This window comes from Eptatretus burgeri, chromosome 9 (genome assembly GCF_056783735.1).
Source record: "Eptatretus burgeri isolate ZD-2024b chromosome 9, Ebu_testis_v1, whole genome shotgun sequence".
Lineage (NCBI taxonomy): Eukaryota > Metazoa > Chordata > Myxini > Myxiniformes > Myxinidae > Eptatretus > Eptatretus burgeri.
Genome location: NC_140969.1, coordinates 84981111 through 85004336, shown reverse-complemented (window position 1 = coordinate 85004336; position 23226 = coordinate 84981111). Strand labels below are relative to the sequence as shown.

The 23226-nt window shown below is 40.4% G+C and overlaps 2 protein-coding genes across 8 annotated transcripts in view; both read left to right on the top strand.

Moving 5' to 3' along the window:
* Positions 1–4817, top strand: part of LOC147020506 (RAC-alpha serine/threonine-protein kinase) — a 46342-nt gene extending 41525 nt beyond the window's left edge. For all 6 annotated transcript variants that reach the window (XM_085895897.1, XM_085895899.1, XM_085895896.1 and 3 more), the window contains one exon: positions 1571–4817. In XM_085895897.1, coding sequence (XP_085752023.1) covers positions 1571–1834 — 264 coding nt within the window. In that variant the 3' untranslated portion in view covers positions 1835–4817. The remainder of the gene's footprint in view (positions 1–1570) is intronic.
* A 14523-nt stretch (positions 4818–19340) lies between these two features.
* Positions 19341–23226, top strand: part of ALKBH6 (alkB homolog 6, nucleotide demethylase) — a 116183-nt gene continuing 112297 nt past the window's right edge. Inside the window, exon 1 of one of the 2 annotated variants that reach the window (XM_085895886.1) lies at positions 19341–19690. Coding sequence is in view for 1 of the 2 variants with exons in the window: in XM_085895884.1 (XP_085752010.1) it covers positions 19649–19690 (42 nt within the window). In the remaining variant the exon portion in view is untranslated. The remainder of the gene's footprint in view (positions 19691–23226) is intronic. The other variant, XM_085895884.1, reaches the window with a different exon arrangement.

The following is a 23226-nucleotide window of genomic DNA, read 5'->3' as shown; positions in this document are numbered from 1 at the left end:
AAAACCTGTGCCGAGAGACCTTTTCAATTAAAAAAAACAATAGACGGGATGCCGTCCGCTCCCTAAATAACAAGGCTCGAAAAGAAAGAACCGCCACATTGCAAGGTTTTTTTTGTTTGTTTTTGTTTTTTTTGTGTTTTTTTGATCAAGTGTAGCTCAACAGCCACAAATTCATATCTCAGATAACGTGTTTTGCATTTTCGTCAAAGCCATTGAATTTGATCGTTTTTGTGAACTGGTCCGACTAGTTTTGTCACAACTGGTGTTCGACTTAGAACGGCCAGGAGATTCCTTCATGGAATGCAGCCAAATTGTGTTGTCCTTTTCCAGGTCTCGTCACAATCATCACGTGATGTGTGAATGCCAGACATACGAACCACTTCTGCCAGCTCTGTTCAAACACCTCAGCTTTAGAATTCCATGCCTGAAGTGTTCAACCAATTCCTTTTTTATTGGTATTTTTTGCGTTTCAGTTTATGTTGCATGAATGTTGATTGGAAAGTAAGATTGAAGTTGTACATTACTATACATACAGTATGTACACTATCCTTAAGTCATGGTACAACTGTTTCCACCTGTGAGAATTGCCCACTGGTACAGTATATCGGATTTGCACAACACCATCATCAACAGACTCTATAAATAGTTAGGAAATGGTCTCGTTGTTAAGTTAACTCTCCCCCAGATGGAGTTGATGGCTTCCCAGTGGGGATTGATGAAATACTGTCAGGAGAGCGGGCACCTCCATCAGGACCCTTTAATTTGAACCTTTAAACATCCTTAATCGACTGTTTGTATACTATCAAGAAGATTTAAGCTACAGGAAACACCAACCCTGAAACTTTATCTCAGAGACCATCGAGTCAACTCTTGTGGAATGAACCCTGCAATGGATTGTTGAATGGAACAAATGCTGTTTTTTCATCGTCGTGATGTGACAAAAGGTCATGTAATCATTGGGTTATCAGACAAGGTCCACAGAAGGGACTGCATGCTAGCCTTTAATCGTTGTGGTCATCCCGTAGGCCTGTGTTATGTGGTGCAACAAACAGGTATCCTGGGACTAAATATAGAAACTTCTTTCATGGGGTGACGCATTCAGGTCCACACTTTTCAAATCCGGTGACAGGCTCGATGAATTGTGTCGATATGTGAACTGGTGTTCCAACAACAAGCACCTCAAAATCCGATAGGATTAGCAGAAACGCTATGTGTAGGATGCCAGACCTTCAACCTATCAAAAGCTGGTATTGGATGTCCGAGTAAGTGTTTGGGCTGCGATGAGTCGGACGATTTTGAAACATGAAGTCGCCAAACATTGTCGGTGCAATCACGTGTGTGCCATCATTTTTGGTGAGACTGTGTACAAGGAACAAAAGGCAATTTTGATTTTGCTTTCCGATCGACTTTTTTGTCCTTTGAACCCGATTCAAATCCTTTACACCCATACATTTCCCTAAGTGGCAAAACATTCGATTGTCACTGCCAAGGCATTATTTCCATTGAGTTGGATGCATAAGTCATCTGTTGTTTGATTGTTACATGTTGTTTGCATCCTTGCTTGTTTCAGATGACAGCATGGAGTCCCTGGACAATGAGAGGAGGCCCCATTTCCCCCAATTCTCCTACTCTGCGAGTGGCAACCAGTGATTCCAACCCTTGGCTCAGAGAGCGCAACCATAACTTTCTTGAAACGATCTCATTCCCTTTCGTTTCGTCCACCAGTCGCTTCAAAACCTTCACATTCGTGTCCTTGTTCTTTTGTCTCTGTAATCCTTTTGTCTTTCCTTTTCAGTACCCTTTCCAAATATCCTCGTTCCCACCCATAATTTGAACTTGCATGCTCCTCGGGCATTGTTTTTTTTCTATTTTTGCACAGTATCAAAAATGAGAAAAGGCACATCCAATGAAATTGGAGGGAAAAAAGTATTTTTTTTTTCTTTTTTTAATTCAATCTCTTGACCTTTGTCATTTTCCATTGAACATTCCGATGACACTTTAATGCAAAGCACCCAAACTTAGCGTTCGGATCATTCGAGGAAAAGGGACCTCCCTGGGGCTTCCTCGGACTCGCCGCCTGGTCCGGGTTTTTCGGGGCAGGCTTGCTGAACCGTCGCACCGTTAGCCACGAAACTCGCCGTTCGTATTTCGAATAGGAATTTCTGTATCGAGCGAGTCCCATAATACTTATTTGCCGCGTTCCCTCTGGGCTGGAGAGGACATGAGGTTTATTTGAGCACGTGTAGTTTCAGAGAGCTAATCGTCTACGTCGCATCACTGCACGATGGCACGTGCTGTACCGCACAGCCTACTATTAGCAAAGTGCTCTGCACGCGTGGGCCCGGTCTGCCGGCTACACCAGTGCCGTCATTGTGATTATGAATGCTGTAGAGTCTTGTTTTTGTAATCCCGGTTTCCTCTTTATTCGAATGAGCAAATTATGTGGTGATGGCTCGGAAGACATATGCATATTATTGTGCTCGTCTGGTTTTTAATTTCTCATAATCTTCCTCTGATTTCCCCCCCCCCCCCTTTGTTGTGAAAGTAATTAGTAATGAGCGACTCCGATTACGGACACATGTTAACGATGTGAGTTTCCAATATATATATTTTTTATTTTGACTTTGTCTAGTCACGGATGTAACATGTAACGTCCTGCACTGCTCGAGGGAAGTCGGGATAGGTTACTGGTCCTTGGTTGCCAGAAGAAGCCTCACATATGCTGGCACGTGTTCTGCGGTTTTGTGTTGTGTTCACGTGTTTTTTTTTTTTTTAAATTGCATCACAACAATGAAAGAAGATGTGGTTAGATTGAGTTACGGTGAAAGACTGACTACGTAAAGTAAATGATATGTAGGTACGTATGTATATTTATACGTGCGTAATATATATATATATATATATATATATATATATATATATATATATATATATATATGTATGTATATATGTGTATATATATATATATATGTATGTATATATATATGTATATATATATGTATATATATATATATATATATATATATATATATATATATATATGTAATATCTATCAAAGGTCATTGTGGCAGTTTGACATCTTTTTGAAAGAATTTGGCAACGTTCTCCATTTTTTTCTTCGCTTCACTTCTCACATCCAATGCACGAAGTGTCATGACGCTACGTTCTCTGGGATCTACCGTAATATATGGCCTGAATCGCGACCGGATGGATTTTCACAAATAGCCACACACTTGTAAATTGGGCTACCGATGTCTGATCGACGATTGTAATGGTGTGCGTGCACAATGGAGCCGTGTAATTTAATTGTTTTTCTTTCTCCTCGTCATTTAATTTTCACGTAAATGTACCCGTGTCCAACTTTCACCTCTGAATCACTCGGCCCATATTTTTGTGGCAATGCAACTTGGTGAGATTTTGTCCGTCCGGCAATTCGGAGTTGTCCATGGGACGTTGACATTGCTGCTTGCCGCAGGCATGTTTACACTACTTTTTTTAACACTGCTTACTCTTCCCTCAATTTTGGAGCTCAAGCCTCATTGTACATATTGTACTCTTCCCATTTTCCTTCCATTTTTGTGTCGTACTATGATGCTTGCTCCTCAATTGTGGTGAATTTTACTGTTGTTTTTTTTTTCTGTCCTTCTGTCCTTCTGTCCTTCTGTCCTTCTGTCCTTCTGTCCTTCTGTCCTTCTGTCCTTCTGTCCTTCTGTCCTTCTGTCCTTCTGTCCTTCTGTCCTTCTGTCCTTCTGTCCTTCTGTCCTTCTGTCCTTCTGTCCTTCTGTCCTTCTGTCCTTCTGTCCTTCTGTCCTTCTGTCCTTCTGTCCTTCTGTCCTTCTGTCCTTCTGTCCTTCTGTCCTTCTGTCCTTCTGTCCTTCTGTCCTTCTGTCCTTCTGTCCTTCTGTCCTTCTGTCCTTCTGTCCTTCTGTCCTTCTGTCCTTCTGTCCTTCTGTCCTTCTGTCCTTCTGTCCTTCTGTCCTTCTGTCCTTCTGTCCTTCTGTCCTTCTGTCCTTCTGTCCTTCTGTCCTTCTGTCCTTCCGTCCATCCGTCCTTATCCTTATCCTTCACCAGATGCTGTACACCTTTTGTCTCTATCGCTGTGCACATGTCTGACGAACATATTTGTTCTCTCTAACCATTGTTCCTGAAACGTTTCCCAGGAGTTATTCCCAGGGTTCTGTTAACAGTATTCCATTTAAAAAATTTTTTTTTCACTTTTCTCGTGTGTGATCGAATGCTGTGCATCACTCATCGATTCGAAAGCGGGGCCATGATGAGAAAGCCGAAGAATGGACAAGCTCTTATTTATTAAAAATTTCCCTTTTTCGGTTCGTATTTTGTAATATTCTAGCAACAGCAAGTCGTACGTTTGCTGGTTTGTAAGGTAGCTTGTGAGGCATAAAGTAAAGCTCTGCTGAGTGTGGTGTAAAAGTTGCTGCACAATTGATGCTAACCTATCGAGGGGCGCGCTTTTTATTTTGTAGCTATCGCATCAATGTCCCTAACTTTATTAAAAAAAATAAAAAATCACTGACTGACCGCCCCTGTGGAGGCATTTGGATTTTCTGCCGATGACTTCCTTCCGAAGCAACGTTGATTCTTCATTGTCGATGCAAAATTATTTACCTGCAATGGAAATGACTGTATTTGCCATGCTGTAGTTTGTGCTTCCTTGCCTGGATGCAGGGCCTGGTTAATGTTTTATTTTTTTGATTTAGAGATCTTAATTGGCTGGACCATTGTTCCGATATACTGGGTGTGTGCACTTGAGCTACTAGGTACATTGTATTAAAATCGACATTCATTGTCCATTTGAATGGGAGCTCATTTGCTGTCTCCACCCATGTGGGATGCGTTTACACTGTATACAACTTGTATATTGGTCCTGTCTATAGTGTGTATTTCCTGAACTTGATCATATACCTCAATCATGCTGGCAAATCACGGTTGGGTATCTCTCCATCCTCATGTTTCGCGCATACAGCTATCACTTGGTTATTCTCAGAGTTCAATGGATTGTGTAACTCTGGTCATAATTCCTATGCTATCACCTTTGTGTTTTTTTTCTCTCCAGCCAAGTTAAATCAGAGCTACATTTAACTCTTCGTCCCGTGGTGGTATGATGTTTGTTCCTCCGTTACATCATTGATCAAACATGTGTGAAATGCTTTTCGATTTTTCCCTGAGAGTCCCAACAGGAACTCCATCTTCACCAGCCTTTCCGATAAGTCTCGGTGCCACCCTCAGTCCGTTTCCACTGTATGCTCCCCATCCTTCACCGCATATGGCTTTGATGCAGGAAGAGCTCACAACAAGGCAGGTTGTGTGAACTTTGTGTTCACCTCCGAAGGTTGTGTCGATAGAAAAGCCATCACTCTCGATTCACAACTCATTATCCAGCTCCCAATGCCTTCTGCTAACTGAGTTGTTCACCTGTGAAGGTAAAGACAATTCTGACAAGTCTCAGCTCTGTCTCTGCAGTTGACCCAGATGACACTGGCGTCCGTGTTCTCAAATCATGCTCTGCTGCGGTTCCTTCTCTGTCTGCTCTCAAGCTTGTCTTTCACCTGAGGTTGCCTCTGTGCTTGGAAGACTGAAAATCTTATTCTTGTACACAAGAAGGATGCACAAACAGTTACACTCAATTACATACAAATAAACTTGCTTACAACTGAAAGCAATGTCAGTCACAGCTGACATAAAGCCCTCGTAATGGCCTTATATTTGATCATCAGTTTAGATTCTGTACTTTGGATATGGACACTGTATGCTGTTTTTTTTTCTCTCAGAAGCAATATCATTCATATTTAGATTATGCTGCTTCTTCTCTCTCAAAAATGGATGGAGACCTTCAATCTCAAACAATGCCTTTGAGCTCTGCCTTTCTTTCCATCAATTTGTGAATCCATTTTGACGTGGTTGGGTTGGGCAAGTCAAGTACTTGCAAAAAGCTACCATAAGGTAACCTTCCCTGTCCTCTCCTGGTGGAGGCTGGAGTTCCCTTGGCCGTGTTGGGTTGAGTTTTGTTTCTTCTCCTTTTGTATGCAGCACATGGCTGTGGGTAGCATCATTTGATATGGGGATGTGGCTGCGTCACCGATGCACAACAGCCACGCCTACCTGCCACTGATGCACAGTCACCCCTCCCCCAATCCCCACTCCCTGTACGTTATCGCAGGAATTAGTAATTTTTAGAGGGTCATGGTGATGACTCGCCAACTCTTCGTGAAGGACTTAAACGTTCATCAACTAATGGCATCAGACGGGACGCCCAATTTAACATCCATCTGGGGGATGGCACACACGTTGATGAATTGCTTTGCATGCGAAACACCAGAATGACAGTTTATCGTTGAGTCAAGATTCGAACCCAAGTTGGACAATTCATCGGTGAGTACACATCCCTATGCCATAGAGCATCCATATTTTGTTTCTCATCGACACAAGTTTTGTTTCTTATCCGAGGCAAAAAAAAAATGAGCCAAGTTATTTTTTTTTATTACTATTATTAATTTTTTTTCAAATATGGAACCACAGATGTGCAGTACTATTCCAGTTTAAATTGATTACTCATGTTATTCGCTAAAAGCTGTCCGCACGGCTTACAGCAATTTTTATTTAAAAAAAATTTTTTTGTGTGTTTTAAGTTTTGTTCTCAAAAAACACAAAGTACGAAATTTCCAGATTTTCGCCGATCTTAAAAGCCAATATCTCAGGTAAGATGAAATCGATCAAAATTTTACACATAATAAGGAAGATAAGACTTTTGAGTTATGTCACGAAAAAATTCAACTTTTTTTTTTTTTACTGTTGGAAGTACTATCTACTTTTAAAGATCTGGAATGCATTTTTAAGGTGTTGTCATGTTTTTTTGATTGTTTAGTGCATATGCACTGCCTAAATTGCTCTAATTCATGACTTGTCCAGTTAGTGTAGGTCACAGTGTGACCACTCCTCATTTTCATAAATGCCAAGATGAGCTAATGAAAAAAGCCCAGAATTCACAAAGTTTCGGAAAAGCGATGATAACAGAAAACCTATACGCCAAGAAAACCTATAGAAAACCAAGATGCCAAGGAGTGGCTGAAAACAAGACTGTTCCCAGAAAGACCATCACAAGAAGGTTGACTGATGTTGGTTTTGTCTCAAAAATATGTTTTAAAAAGCCTCTTATCAAAGAAAAGCATTCAGGACAGATTGCACTTTTTGGCTGAATTTGGTAACTGTGATGCAGACTGGTTTCAGAGAGTTCTCTGGGGTGATTAATCAAGATTTGAGCTTTGCAGTGATGCCCCAGAACGTTGCCTTCGCAGATTTGATGAAAGATTCAACAACTGAAGCATGGAGGAGATGGAATCTTGGTATGGGGAGCTTTTTTGTCTGTTCACTCCTTATCAGCTCACCAACACCAGCAGTCAAACTAAATATGCTCTCTAAACTAATATGTATGTATCAAAAAGTTGTGGACGGATTCGGATGAAACTTGGTGGACACGGGTGTGTGACGAAGAACTGATTCAATCTTTGTGAAGATCCGGATCTGGATACGAGAATTATTTAAATTTTAACGTGATTCTTCACCATTGAGAGATGGGGCCAAAAGCAATATATAGTATGATATTTCAAAAATGTATTGGGCCCAATATGTGATTTGTGGTGGAGGTATGCGCTCAACCGAAATGTATGGTAAAACAGTTATGATGAAAAATGTTAAAAAATTGACTTGGCTCTTTTTTTTTTGTTAGTGTGTATGATAACCCCTCTGATGCTTTATAAAACAATCTCTATTTTGCAGAATATTCCACAGTGCTATTCAGTTCTCCATCGCAATGACAGACCAGCAGCAGCTGCATCCCTCTCAGCAGATCTTAAAAATTTCAGATGCTGATCTTACACATGCGACATGTAGTTGATCCAGGCAGATCACGTTTTCACCTTTTCTTTCTGGGGAAGGATCTCCCCTTGATTAATAAAATAAAATATGCTTGGTACCTGTAACCCCTGAGCCTCTCGCAAAAAAAAGCAACCTCTTGTGGATGGTTATCTTGCCTCCAAAGTGGGTCACAGAATAGGTTTCCTCCTTTCACCATCTGCTGGACCTTTGTCCATACTTCAAAGAAGTACTGCTGTCTTTGGGGTTCCTGCTTCACAACCTTTTACTCCCAGATGTTGTGGAATCCAAAGTGCTCAACATCATTGGAATCTCCCACAAGGAAGTTAAAAAGTTAAAAAAAAAAAAGTCCTGCTGCTCCCTCATTGCAGACATGTTAGTGGCCTGTTTCTTATTTATTTATTTAACTGCTCCCCTTGCTCTTTCAGCCATGTTCTTCCATTCACAATCACTGTGTTAACCTTCCAAAACTCTAGGATGACATCACATCCGTGACTGCACCCTTTATTTCCTTTACTCCAGTCTGTGGAATTACCTCTCGAGTCTGTTCAATCCTACTCTTCTGTCCAGGGCTTAAAGATGGCAGTGTACCAGCATGTGTTGTCTTCCTCCATGAGACTCCCTAATCTTTTTATATCGCTGGTCACTATCCCCACACCATCCTCTTATGCAGGCTTTTATCTTTCATTCTCTTTATTCCTTCAACCATTTTTTTTTCCTCCACTTGTCTTGGTCTTCTTGTTTCCCCCACCATCCTATTGTCATTTTTATGCTTCTATCCTTGTTGCTTTGCTCTTCCACAAGCCTAACCTTTGAAAACAAAACGATTGAATTAGCCTTAGGTTGTCTTACTGATGGGGTGCAACTTGTGAAGCTGTCTCATAAAATGTGTTCCGTCGTCGAGTCCATTCTGAAGAAAGTCGCCTCTATGTTGTAAGGTTTGCTTATTGCAAATGATCTTTTGCATAATTTTTCCAGAGTTGGAGAAGTAGACTTGGGTTGGGGGTCGGGGGGGGGGGGGTATTTGCACAAAATGTTTTGTTGATTTTATAAGTGGCATATATTGCTGAACTTGAAGCTGAAAACTTCAAAATAAATTCCCAGAAAACGCTCCATGAAGCTATTCCAACTGGACGAATTTCCCAATACTGTACTGTAATTATTGTGGAGGTAGCCTTTTCTTTCCTCTGTTGGTCCCTGAATGGGTTTCAAAGTATCGTTACTGTTCAGTCAAATTGGGACTCTCAAGAATGTTGTAGGATGTGTTTCCAATAAACCGTCTGGAAATTCCCAGGTCGAAGGAACAATGTTGTCACGTGTTGAGGTAAGCAGCTATTTCTTTATGACCTTTTCTATCTCATTGTGCTTACGGGAAAAGCTGAGAAATTGAGCCAATTAAGAACAAGGAAAGCCAATGACGATCCACACATTCTTTGATGTCCTTGATTGGAAAGGGATTTTTATTCTTATCTTTGCCACACTTAGGATGTTCTGGTTAAGTTAGGCTGTTAACAGTTCTGTCAATTTCAGTGCGAACGTGAAAGGAACCTTTTTGGATTGTTTTTCATTTGTTGTGAAAATGGCAGCAAAGCAATTGCACACCTTTTTCTGTGGATGCAGATCTTTCGTTATACCTGTGGCTGTTTTTTTGTTTTTTCAATACTTTTCCAGCCCCATCCACAACCAAAGTGCATGTGTGATTGTGGATACGGAATCAGATTGATTATCATACAAAACATGGACAAAAAATATCTGTTTAAGGTTTGCCATCTCATTTTGATTTCTTTTTTTATCTTGATTTCCCCCAAGCCTCCCTTCAAACCCCCTTCCCAAACCCCCTTTATTCCATCCTTCCAACTTTGATATTCCTACATAGGCATTGATTGCACTTCTCCATCCACATGTAGGTCATATTTATTTGATTATTTGTTTGATCAACTTTCTGAATTAGAGCTGGATTATAACATCACAGTTTTTCAATATACATGTACATTGTACAGTGCCTATAGAAAGTCTACACCCCTTTCAAAATTTTCAGCTTTTGTTGCCTTATAGCCTGGCATTAAATTGCATGAACTCAGACTTTTTCCACCCTAATTTACACATCGTAACCTTCAACTTCCAAGTGAAAAACAAATTTCAGAAAATTAATTTAAAAAAATACAATACTACAATATCTTGGTTGGATAAGTGTCCACCCTCCTTGCAATAGCAATTGTAAATTAGCTCAGGTGTAACCAATCACCTTCAAAACCACACACCGTGTTGATTGGCCTCCACCTGTGTTAAGTTGTAGTGATTCTGATTCTTTAAGAATAAAATCAACTGTTTGTCAGTTTCCTCTGCTGGGTAGTGCATTTCACAGCAAGGACTCCACCATGAGCACCAAGGAGCTTTCAAAAGACCTCTGGGATAAAGTTGTGGAAAGGCACAGATCAGGGGATTGATATAAAAACATTTCAAAGGCCTTGAATATCCCTTGGAGCACATTCAAGAGATTCATTAAGTGGAAGGTGAATGGTACCACCAAGACCCTGCTGAGATCAGGGAGTCCCTCCAAACTGGATGACCAAGCAAGGAGGAGACTGATAAGAGAGGCCACCAAGAGGCCAATGGCAACTTTGAAAGAGCTACAGGACTTTATGCAAAAACTGGTCACTGTGTGCATGTGACAATATCCCAAGCACTCCACAAGTCTGGCCTGCATGATAGGGTGGCAAGAAGGAAGCCACAACTCAAAAAATCTCACCTTGAGTCCCTTTTGAGAGCTAAAAAACACTCCAGATATTCTGAAGCCATCTGGCAAAAAGTTTTGTCGTCTGATGAAAACAAGATGGAACTTTTTGGCCTAAATGCAAAACGTCACATTTGGTGCAAACCCAACTCAGCACATCACCCAAAGAACACCATCCCTACTGGGCCTGGTGTTGGCTTAATTTTTATGGTGGTGCGCTTTGGATCCTTGGGTCCTGAGTTCAAATCCTGCTCAGCTGTTGAATTAATACCTGGTGGGGTAAACTCGAACTGTCATCCTTCTGAGGTCAGCAAAATGAGTGCCAGCATGCTGGTATACTGTGTTGGAGTGGTGATCCGTCCAGGATTGTGCTCAATAGCCAAGGAGACTGCTTAGGCAGCACCAACGCTCTGCACAGAGTATGGTCCTAATCTCCTCCTACTGTGAAGCATGGTGGTGGCAGCATCATGTTATGGGGATGTTTCTCATCAGCAGGGACTGGGGCACTTGTCAGGATGAAAGGGAAAATGGACAGAGCAAAATGCATTAAAATCCTGGAGGAAAATGTGCTGCCCTCTGCAAGAAAGCTGAAATTGGGACGGAAGTTCACCTTTCAGTATGACAACCCAAAGCACACAGCCAAAGCTACACTGGAGTGACAAAGGAACAAAAATGTCAATGTCCTTGAGTGGCCCAGTCAGGGCCCCGACCTAAATCCAATTGAAAATCTGTGGCATGACTTGAAGATTGCTGTCCATCAATGCTCCCCATGCAACTTGGCTGAGCTTGAACAGATTTTTGCAGAAGAATGGGTAAATATTGCCCAATAAAGGTGTGCAAAGTTGGTAGAGACCTATCCCAACAGACTCACAGCTGTATTTGCTGTCAAAGGTGCTTCCACCAAGTATTAACTCACGGGGGTGGACACTTATCCAACCAAGATATTCAAGTTTTGTATTTTTCATTAATTTTCTGAAATTTGTAGACTGATTGATTTTCACTTAGAAGTTGTGAGTTATGATGTGTAAATAAAAGTGAAAAAGCCTGATTTGATGAAATTTAATTTCAGGTTACAAGGCAACAAAAGGTGAAAGCTTTGAAAGGGAATGTAGACTTTCTATAGTGTGTGTGTGTGTGTGTGTGTGTGTGTGTGTGTGTGTGTGTGTGTGTGTGTGTGTGTGTGTGTGTGTGTGTGTGTGTGTGTGTGTGTGTGTGCGTGTGCGTGTGCACACATAATTGTTTTCTTGTATGCATGTACACAGACTTTCATGTGTTCAACACTATCAATCTTCCACTCTCACATTGTTTTGTGCAGGATATTTTATTTCATTTCATTTTTGTCTTAAACAATGTCGCTTTCCATTATATCCATGAATGTGCTTGTATGTTTGTGCATGTGATATCGGAGCAACGCGTTCTTTTTGTACAATGTGTAAAACCAGTATTTTTACATGGACATGTATGATATAGAAACAAAAATTATTTACTTAGTTGTTTATCCTTCCTTCAGAATGCCTCAATAAAAGTGTTATTCTATTGTAACAGAAAACCTGTCAGATATGTGATGCCCTTTGCATGTTGGCTCACTGTTGAAGAAAATGTAAAATCTAAAGTTTATTGGCATTTTTATCAAAGCCAAAAGGGTTTGATTGAGGGTGGAGAAAAAATTCACCAGAGGACTGCAATCGATATGAGGGAGAGAACGTGTTGGACCTCTTGTTGTCATTTCTCCATTGGCTACCTGAGTTGTGCAATTATTCCTTCATGCTTTGATCGAATGATCACCGATAATGATAACTATAGTGTTTAGTTTTTTTTGTTGTTTGGTTGTCTGTTTTTAATTGGTACATTCACCATTTAAATGTCATGTACAATGAAACGGCCCACCTCTACCCAAGCCCACCTCCTTAAAATTCCCTGCTTTCCTTCCTGAAAGTCCCTATAATATCCATCTTGTATTTCCTATGTTCCCCAAGCCTGGTGTTGGCTTAGTGGTTAGGGTGGCGGCTTGGGATCCCAGTGTCCTGAGTTCAAGCCCCGTTGGCTGCTGAATTAACACCAGGGGGTTGACTCAGCCTGTCATCCTTCCGAGGTCGGCGAAATGAGTGCCAGTGTACTGGTCCCGGTGTATGCCCCGGTTAGAATAGGTGTACCATATCCCTGTGTGTCGTAAGAGGCGACCAGGGTTGGCGTCAGGAAGGGCATCCGGCCATAAAACATTGCCTCAAGAAAAAAGCCAAACCCCTGCACAGCAGGGAAAAATGGCTGTAAAAACGGTCAGAGAGATTTCCTATGTTCCCCACCCCATCCCTCTCCCTTCCACAGATCTCCCCACTGTTTTGTCCTTCCCACTCCCACCCTCTTGTCTCATGCCTCCCTTGCTGTGCGTTGTGTGTTAGCTCTCATAAGAGCCTCAACAAGGTATACAAAAAAAAATACGGCATTACTCATTGCACCGATAGATATATATATATATATATATATATATATATATATATATATATATATATATATATATATATATATATATATATATATATATATATATATATATATCAGGTGACAGAGGACCAAAGGGGAATGAAAAGACAAGACATTCGACAGAAAAAAGGAAAGTAAAGGGGGTGTGGGGGTGAAGATTTGCCAGAGTGGAGAACGGGGGTAGGTGTGAGAAAACGTGAGGTGACCATGGGCAGCACTTCTGAAGGACTGGAAGGAGGGGTGGGACACAAGATGGCAGATCCTCAGATGAGAGAATGGACAGATTAATGAATGGAAATTATTGTTCAGCTTCAACTTGGGGAGGGTAACCAGGTGTGGGACTTGGGAGAACGCATGTGATTTGGGGGGAGGACAGAAGGCAGGAGAAGCGAGGTGAGAGAAAATGTCTGCATTGGACAAGAAGCAGACCGTGGGACTCAACCTCTTGCCGAGATATTTCAAGAATGTGGAGAGCACACATTGGACTTGATTGCCTTCAGGAGAGGAAGATGAGAAGCAGCTGTTGCCAGCCCAGAATGGCACCTGTACTCGATGATGCTTCAGATGAAGGCCTTGAACACTAGAATAAGCTGCGAGTAGCTCAGAATGTACTTTACTCTGCTGAGATATTGGCCAACCTTGGAAGCCAGTTTTTCGGGATACTTCAACTTTTTATTGACTCTTGGTCCATCATTTTGTAATCAATTTAGTTTATTGCCATTGGGTAATTCAACAAAATGAAGACATAAAATTAGTCAGCAGAAAAAGTAGTTTGTCACGATGGCCAATACTTTTTTTTTTCTATGCAATGGACTTGGAAAAAGTAGGAGCTCAATGACAAAAGGGTATGAGGAGTTAGGGTGGTGGATAGACATACATAATGCGATATGACTCGAGGAATGCTGTGGCTCTCTTGAGAATATCCAGATGATGATTGGCCTTTGAGGCCAGTTTGGAGATGTGATCCTCCCATTAAAGGTTACAGCAGATAAGCCAAGGAGTTCCGTGGATGGCACCTTTGAGTGACTGTCCAGAGAAGTGGATTGGATAGTTTGCTGATCCATTTGAAGAGTGTGTGTGAGCATGTGACTGACTTGCTGGTGATTAATGTCTTGTTACACCAAGCTGACCAGCGGCATATATTGTCCAGATCTGATGAAAGGGAAACTGCAGTGGCTTTCCTTACACAAGAGTGATGTACCCTGCTGCACAGGGTGGAGGAGTCAACAAAATGCAAAGAGATCATTGATATTGATTAAAAAAAAAATTACACAGGTCGTAAGACTGCTTTGTGGAATCCCATCAGATGGGAAAGAAAGCAATAAAGAGCCACCTGCTCCTTGTGGAAATCGGATAATCACTTGAGGCCGGAACCTTGAAAGCAAGACAACTTAGAAATCAAAGCGAGATGTCAGATGGGATTAAAGGCTTGAGAGATATTCATAGCTTGTGCTTATAGTTCAGGACATCCATCCTTTGATTTGTCAAAAGGAATAATATAATCATAGTTCAATAGTCAGGTCAGAAGCCAAACTGATTGTCACCGATTAGATAGTGCCTGAAGTCGACCCCACTTCATTCCTTTGCTTCTAATGGAAAGAAGGCTGATCGATCTGTAGTTGAAAGGATCTGTTTTAGACGGCTTGTTATGTCGTAGTAATGTTTGCAACTTTCCAAAATGGAGGAATTTGTTCATTCAAGGACCTGTGAATGAGGGGAGATGAGATAGGACTTGAACACAGTTCATGAGTATGACGGTACTTATTCCATTAAAAACGGTTTCAAAAGAGGTGTCGAGCTGGGTAAGAAACAAATCTATTACGGCAGAAGAGAATTCTACATGTTGTAGGAAACAGGTAGGTAGAGGAATTGAGTGAAAACAGAGTTCAAGAAAAACTTAAAATTAACTTGTTAAAAATTCAAGAATTAACTTGTAAACCATCTTCGAAGATCATACGCTCTGAATCTGGGAGGTCGGTCAGTGCTTCAAACCTCGGCCGAGTCATACCAATGACTTTAAATTGTACGTGTTCCTTCCTTGCTTGACGTGTTGCTTCCTTGCTTGACGTTGAGCATGTAAAAGGATAAGAGTCTGGACAATCCCCATCAGGTGGCATACATGGGGAGGAGGAAAATGCCCCCATGAGTACCCAGAGTGCCCCAGGAAGTGACTACACTTCCACCAAGCTCAGTGGCTGTTTGTCTTGTCTAATAGTCCTATGTCTTGTAGTCGTCTGTCCATGTGTGTGGCAGCCCCATGATGAGTATTAGACACTGTAAATAAAATAAATAACCTCTGCCTTTTCCCTGGGCAGTGTCCAGCATAACTCCATCCTTTATGAGCGAAAGACAGGTCTGACCATGTTCTGGAGGACAGCAAGAAGCTGAAGAATTTGGATGGCAAATTAATTTGATATTGGGCCTTGGCTCTTGGCAAATGAAGGGAAGAAGAAGATGAGATATGTTGCGGTCAACATCTTGCTTTTAAATGTACGTAATAAATAGATAGTACCAAAGTTTAGTCAATTTCAACATATCAGAGAAATGGGAAACCTTCAAGGAGCAAATGTGTAGAGTGCAGAGTAAGTACATTCCAATGAGATGTAAAACTAGAAGCAGAAAGAGGCCAGGGTGGTTGAGTAGTGACAGAAAGAATGCTATTAAAGAGAAGCAGAAGGCATTTATTAGGTACGAGCAAATACAACCTCTTGCTTTGCTGACTGGGTATTAAGGGGGAGGGGAGGGGAGAGAGAGGAGGAAGGGGGAGAGCTCTGCCTCACAAAACGTTGCTACACTGCGGGAGGGAGGGAGGGATGCGAGGTGAGGGTGAGAGAGAGAGTGAGTATGAAAAAAAAAAACAAGAACAGAGAAAGGTGAGGGGTGGAGGTGGGGTTAGTAAAGAATGATATCTTATGCTTAATAACTGAACACACACATAAACAAGCTCGAATGAGCTAAGATCCTCGTCCTCTTAATGATGACGTCATAAAAACGAATATGACGTCACTGTGATGTATCAGGTTTGCGATAAATTAATTATCTGTGCTAATGCCCGGCTTGATTCCTGCGAACAAAATTCAAACAGCTTGCCTAGTTTCAGAGATAATGGTATCGGCAGTTTCCATTAGCGGGGATATTATGACGTCAACTTTTTTATCGGAAGAATTTCCAAAATTGGAGATGGTTACGGCCTGCGCGAGGGCTTTCTGCATATACATAGCAAGTTTCACGAAGATCCGATGAAAACTCTGGGTTGTGAAACAAAAAATAAGAATGATGTCATAAAAGTTGATATGACGTCATGGTGATGTATCATATGTGTGGTAATTCATCTCTGCTAATGCCCTGTTCGATTCCCCCAAATAATTCAAAAAGCTTGCCTAGTTTCGGAGATAATTTTTTAGGCGATTTCAATTAGCGGAGATATTTTGACGTCATAACTTTTTTTCGAGGAGGAATTTTCAAAATCGGAGATGGTTACTGTCTGCACAGGGTATTTTTACTTTTTATGCCAAGTTTCAGGAAGTTTCGATGAAAACTGTAGGCTGTGAAACAAACTAGTTTCGGAGATAATGGTATGGGCGATTTCCATTAGCGGCGATATTATGACGTTAACTTTTTTTCTCGGAAGAATTTCCAAAATGGGAGATGGTTACTGTCTGCACGTGGGCTTTCTGCATATACATGGCAAGTTTCACAAAGATCCGATGAAAACTCTGGGTTGTGAAACAAAAAATGTCAAAAAATAGGAATGGCGTCATAAAAATTGATATGACGTCATAGTGATGTATCATATGTGTGGTAATTCATCTCTGCTAATGCCCTGTTTGATTCCCACAAACGGAATTCAAAAAGCTTGCCGAGTTTCGGAGATAATTTTTTAGGCGATTTCCATTAGCGGAGATATTTTGACGTCATAACTTTTTTTTTCTTGGAGGAATTTTCAAAATCGGAGATGGTTACTGTCTGCGCAGGGTATTTTTACATATATACGCCAAGTTTCAGGAAGTTTCGATGAAAACTGTAGGCTGTGAAACAAAAAAGTCCACAAGAACAACAATATGAGAAAGACTTAGATCCTCCACGAGGATCTAAAAACAAACTCATGTCAGAACAGCTGTACACACAACGACACAACAGAATTTGTAAAGTAATCCACTGGCAAAGCTGCAAAAACTTTGGTATCCCAGTTCCAGAAAATATGTGGGAACATGAACCAAAAGTAATCACTGAAAACATTGTTGTACTTACCGCTCACATACGACCTAATGAACCCATCGAGCGTGAACATCAAAAACAAAGCTTTGCGACCAGATATCACACTTAAGAACAAAAAAGAGAAGAAGGCATTGCTGTCTGAGGTGTTAATACCAGTTATTTTGGACTAAATGATGCAGAAATCAAGAAAATGACCAAACACCTCAATAATGAAGTCAGAAGATCCTGGAAGCTGAAGAATGCCAAAGTTGTTCCAGTGATAGCTGGAGCTACAGGAATGATGACGAAGAACCTCACAGAGATATTAAACATGGGGGGGCAATACCCCTGGGTACTCACCTGGTAGTGGTTGGATAAGATAACCAGGCAACCACTGGTTGGCATGGATGACCCACAAAATATATATAATGGAAAAGAAAGTAAATACCTATGGATTTTTATTTTTTTTAATGCCATGAACAAACTTTGGTATTTCATGAATGATGAAGGTGATGGTGGTTTCATTGATGTTGTGTGTGTGGTTTCAGAAAGGAAAGCAAATGCATTTTTTTTTGGGTGGGGGCAACCCCACCGTAGACCCTCCAAGACCCCAATTTGTTTTTTTTTTAATGTCCTGAACAAATTTTAGTACATCATGGGTGGTTTAGAAGGTGCTCAAGTTTCATCAGAATTGTGTGTGTAGTCTCTGAGAAGAAAATAAATGCATATTTTGGGGGGGCAACCCCCCTTAAACCCATCACAGCTCGATTTTTGTAATGTCATGAACAAACTTTGGTACATCATGGGTGATGAAGGTTGTGGTGAAGTTTCATCAGAAATGTGTGTATCGTTTGAGAGGAAAGTAAATACCTCTTTGGGGGGAAAGAACAATGAAAATAGAGATTACAGGATGTAAGGGGTAATTTTGGAGCGTGTCACATAACCGAAGGATCTGGGGGTGGTAATAGATATGGGAGGTAAGCAGGCAGCACAGTACCAGGCAGCTATAGGTAGAGCAAATAGGGTTTTAGGTTGTATTCGGAGGGGGATCATTTATAAACTAGCCGAAACCCTGTCACAGATGGATTCCGTTCCATGACCCCAATATGACAACCAGTGGCGGCTCTTGTCAGTCGGGTTCCAGTCGATGTGCTCCATGGCCTTACCTAATGAGGCCTACAAAACGTCCTTGTACACGACATTTTTGGTGTACACTACGCCTTGTGAAGAAGGATTTGTCCCCTGATTTGTGCAAGTGTCTACTTTGACGTACACCGTGTCAAAACTTCTCAGGTCACAGTCCTGAGAAAAACTTGACGCGACCGCTATGAGGAGCACAAAATTGGTCCTTCAGTATTAATATATAGATTAAAAGAGGTGGTGTTAACATTGTTCAGGAATTCAGTGAGGGGCACATCTAGAATATTGTGTGCAGTTTTGGTCACCACAACTCAGGAATTACATATATGACATAGAGAGGGTTCAGCACAGGCCTACTAGATTGATTCTGGGCCAAGCTAGACTCAGGTGTGAGGGGCGGTTGAAGGAGACAGGGCTTTATACACTAGAAAGGAGGTGGTTATGAGGAGATATGATGGAGATGTTTTAGATAATGGAAGGTAAAGATAAAATAAGTGGAGATGAATTATTCAACAGAGTAGACAGTGACAGGACCAGGGGCCAGGGCCTGAGAGTAAAGAAGAGGAGAGTTAAGACGGTAGTAAGGTAGGGGACTTTTACTCAGAGTAGTTAATGCATGGATGGTCTCCCTGGAAACCTGGTGGGGGTCTTGTCAAGGGGGGTTGTGTGGTTGATGCTGTGTGTTTTTAGCCAACCCCATGCCCCCTCCCCTGAAGAGAAGGGGAAAAAAAAATACAAAAAAAACCACTTGATTGAAAAATAAAAAAGAAACATTTTTTTTCTTTTGATGTGGCGCAGACATCAAAGATGGGCTGAATGGCCTCCACCTGTGTCTAACTTCCTAATGATTCCGAAATAGTCGTGAGTTGTAAATGACTCGGGTCCGGCCTGGTGGAGGTTGGACAGTTTTGAAAACCATTTACCGTTTACCGGTCTTCGGAGTTTGGCTTTACCTCGAGGCGATGTAGCTGGCGGCGCTCTGATGGTTGTGCTAGCGGTGTATAGTTAGCGAAGCGGGTTATTTTTTTTGTTGTTGCAAACTTTATCAAGGCCGTCATTATCTTATCTCAAAAAAAAGAAATTTTTATCAAACTTTATAGTCAAAATACAAATAGATTCTCAAAAAGTAGGAAATGAAACGTTTGAGAACCTGTTCTTCAGGATGCGTATTCTGTTGCGCCGTCGGACGCTGAAGGCACCGTGGCCATGGCAAACGTTGAGAAACTGGAGCAATGTCGGCTTGATAACGTAAGCAATGATAACTCGTTCTTTGAATGTCGTTACACTCGGACGCAAAGTGCGGACGTCTCTCATGAATGAATGTTTTTAATATATTTGCCATCTTTTGTGCCCTCATCCTCGACGTTTATCAATTAATCTGCCACAAAAAGGAACTCTCGTTAAAACGCCTTCAAATTGCTGTTCGCATCACCGACTTTTTCGGCTCTCTCTTCCGGACTGCGTACTCCATGATGCAGCACCCCCCCTGTACGAATGGTGTTCAGTTCCCCAGTTTTCAGAAACCTGACGTCGATAACATCATTTCCTTTGAGTTGTTTGTTTTGAATGTATTTGGTGCAGCACTGCTGCAGCTTTGATATGCCCGTCTTGTAGAAAGTGATGACGCGCAAGGACACAAAGACTTGTCCAAAGTAAGTGAAAATGGGTTCATTTTTCACCTTACTAATTATCAATATGCTTATGGTTTGAATTGGATTCATTTGTGTTCATGAAGCCTTTGACTGCTGAGATGATGATGATCATCATCATCATCCATCCATCAACCCCAATTGGTTATATATTCAATATGGAACCCAAAAATTTGGTTTATCTTCCTGTGTCCGGAAAAACCATACACAGAGTAAATTTTAGCAGAACCGACCAAGATAATCGTATGATTTCTTTTAATGGAGAAGTTATATCCATCAGAATTCACCTCCGTGAAGTTTTCCAACAAATAAATACGATGGTTATTGTGAGGAAACACGAGTTGGGAAAATATAAAATAATTACAGGGAATGGGATGTTCCTTTCCCCGTACTACAAGGGCGAAGGTATGTATCTTGGTAGAGGATACTATTAACCTACGAGACCAAGGGGTGTCGGACATCAATTTAGAGGAGATGGGATAATTGATACTCTAATGGGTATCGGTTCAACTATTCTTAAACATAAAGACCTAATTGGTTCAACTGCTTCTGCTGTGGGAAATGTAGCAGGTGCTATAAAGAGTCTAAACGATGCCCAAAAGGAATCTCATAAATTACAAGCAATAAAAGAAATTAAGAAAGGCACAACCCAGTTGTCTCCCCAAGAACGACAGAAAATAATTTGAATACTTGGATCAGGGTTTCAAAAGTTTTAACATCTTTTTTTCCTCAATAAATACAAGTATGGAAGCAATTGATAGTATCTATGATTTGGATGATACTATTATTATCTCAAACGCCACTAAAAAAGAAGATTAATTCAAGGTAAATGCAATAACTGGAACAGACTGGAATGCAAATGGTACAAAAAGTTTTGAAATAAATAATCAACAAACCTATTTGAATCTATCCGAAAGTTTGTTGTTGTGTAAATTTACATTCACTCGGGCTGGGAATAACACAAACGCTTCACTCGTAAATTATTTCTTCTGAAAATTGTTTGATAGTGTTTGTTTGTACATTGGAACACAAGAAGTTGAAGCGGTTGATTTTGTCTCTGCTGTATCTGAAATGATGAAATTTACACTATATTCATTCGGTGATAGAATGGGAAAGGGGGCTGTCGAAGGTTTTATTCCTGATATGTCAACGGGAACAAACACAGACCCTGGATATAATCAAAGGAAAGGAATGTATAATGATGATACAAAAGCAGGTAATAGTTTTACTGTGGCAGTTCCTCGAAAAGGTATCTTTGGATTTGGTGATCATGATAAAGTTCTGTATGGTCTTAAAATTAGATTTCAACTACAAAGGAATGATAATGAAAATAGATTACTTTTTGGTGATCAGAATAAATTTGTAATTGATGAAATGAGTTGGTATATTAGTGAATATTCTCCTAATCTTAAAACAGAAGAGATGTTGAATAGAAGACTTAACTCAAAGAAACCACTCGGTGTATCATACCTCAAACGAAGATGTCAACACGTTAAACTCAACCAGACCACTTACACGTGGAATTTGGGTGTTCTGGAAAGAAATCCATGATATCTGTGGATCATTTTTAAAAAGCCAGATGGTGATACTGCGACTGATAAGAATAATGCATTGAGTGATAATGCGAAGGTGAAACAACTTCGTGTTTCTCGAGATGGAACATTTCACCCACGAGATAGATTGGAAATTAATTGGGGAAAAAATGATTTTGCTGAAGCATACAAGTCTTACCAAAAGGTGTGCGAAAGTAATGGAAACAAAAAACCTATTTTGGATATGACAGCATTTAAAAGTTTGTATACAATCTTTGCGTTTGACCTGAGTGCTCAAAAGGAAACTATAAAGTCTAATCGAGTGGATACTTCCCTGTACATTGAAAGGGGAGAGAGTGAAGAAGTTGATACATATTGCTTGCTTTTGGAAGAAACAGAATTGCAGGTTAATACAGATAATGGTGTTATGATTAGTCTCGCATAATTTTTTGTTCAATAAATGAGTGGCAAAGTACCAACTGGGGTATATGTTAATCAAATCAATCTTCATAAACTATCATCTTGTGTTCAAAATCAAAAGCCTTGTACGATTAACGTTAATACAATTCAGAGAAAAGGAGCAGTAAGAATTGATGTTTTGCTCACAAGAGAACAGGTTAAAATTTTGAATGATACTGGCTCACTTCAAATTAAAATGACAAAACCTTTGTTGAAAAAATATTCAATAAGAGAGATGAGTGGAGGATTTCTCCCATTTCTAATTCCTTTATTTGCTGGTTTAAGTGTGGTTGGAGCATTGACGGGTGGTATTTCAACAGCAGTGAAAACTGCCAACGAAAGGAAGGCTCAACTCCGGGCTCAAAAAGAATTGGAAAGACAGAACAAAGAGTTGGAGAAACAAATTAGTGGAAGTGGTGTAATTGCAGATTTTGCTGAAAAACTTGAAGGTCTTCCAGATAAAGCGAGATTGTTACTTGGAGATATGCTTTCTTCCATCGCACAAGCAGGTGTAAAATTAACGAAAAGAGGTAATGGATTATATCTTTCTCATAAATAAATGAGCATTGATGAGTGGTTTTAAGAATTTGGAAAGAATACAACATCAAATTTACAACTTGTCAAATGTTGTAAGAAATTAAAAATTCATAATGTGGTTATTTTATGAGATGAATTAACAAATGTGCCTAAACATACAAAGAATATTATTATGAACTTCGAAGATAATAATGGGAACGGTTCTCATTGGGTTTGTATTTTTAATAGTCAAGATAAATATTATTTTGATAGTTTCGGTCTTCCACCACCTGTTGAAGTCATAAAATTCAAACAGAATGGTGTTTATCAAACCTTTCCAGTCCAAGAATTAAATTCCAAGTGTTGTGGTCAATTATGTCTGTATGTGTTATTTCAACTCAACAAAAATTAAAATTTTAATGACATTATTTTTAATCTAATATAAATAACTTATGTTGGTAAAGATGGTTCTATCTTTGGTGTATCCCAAGAACTGGATATTGTTTTATCAAATTATTACACAAAGGCACAGGCTGAACGACATAAATATAATATAACCAAAAATATTAATATGAAAAATGCTTATGAATTAAAAAATTATCCAAGCCCGACTGACGCGAATGACTTA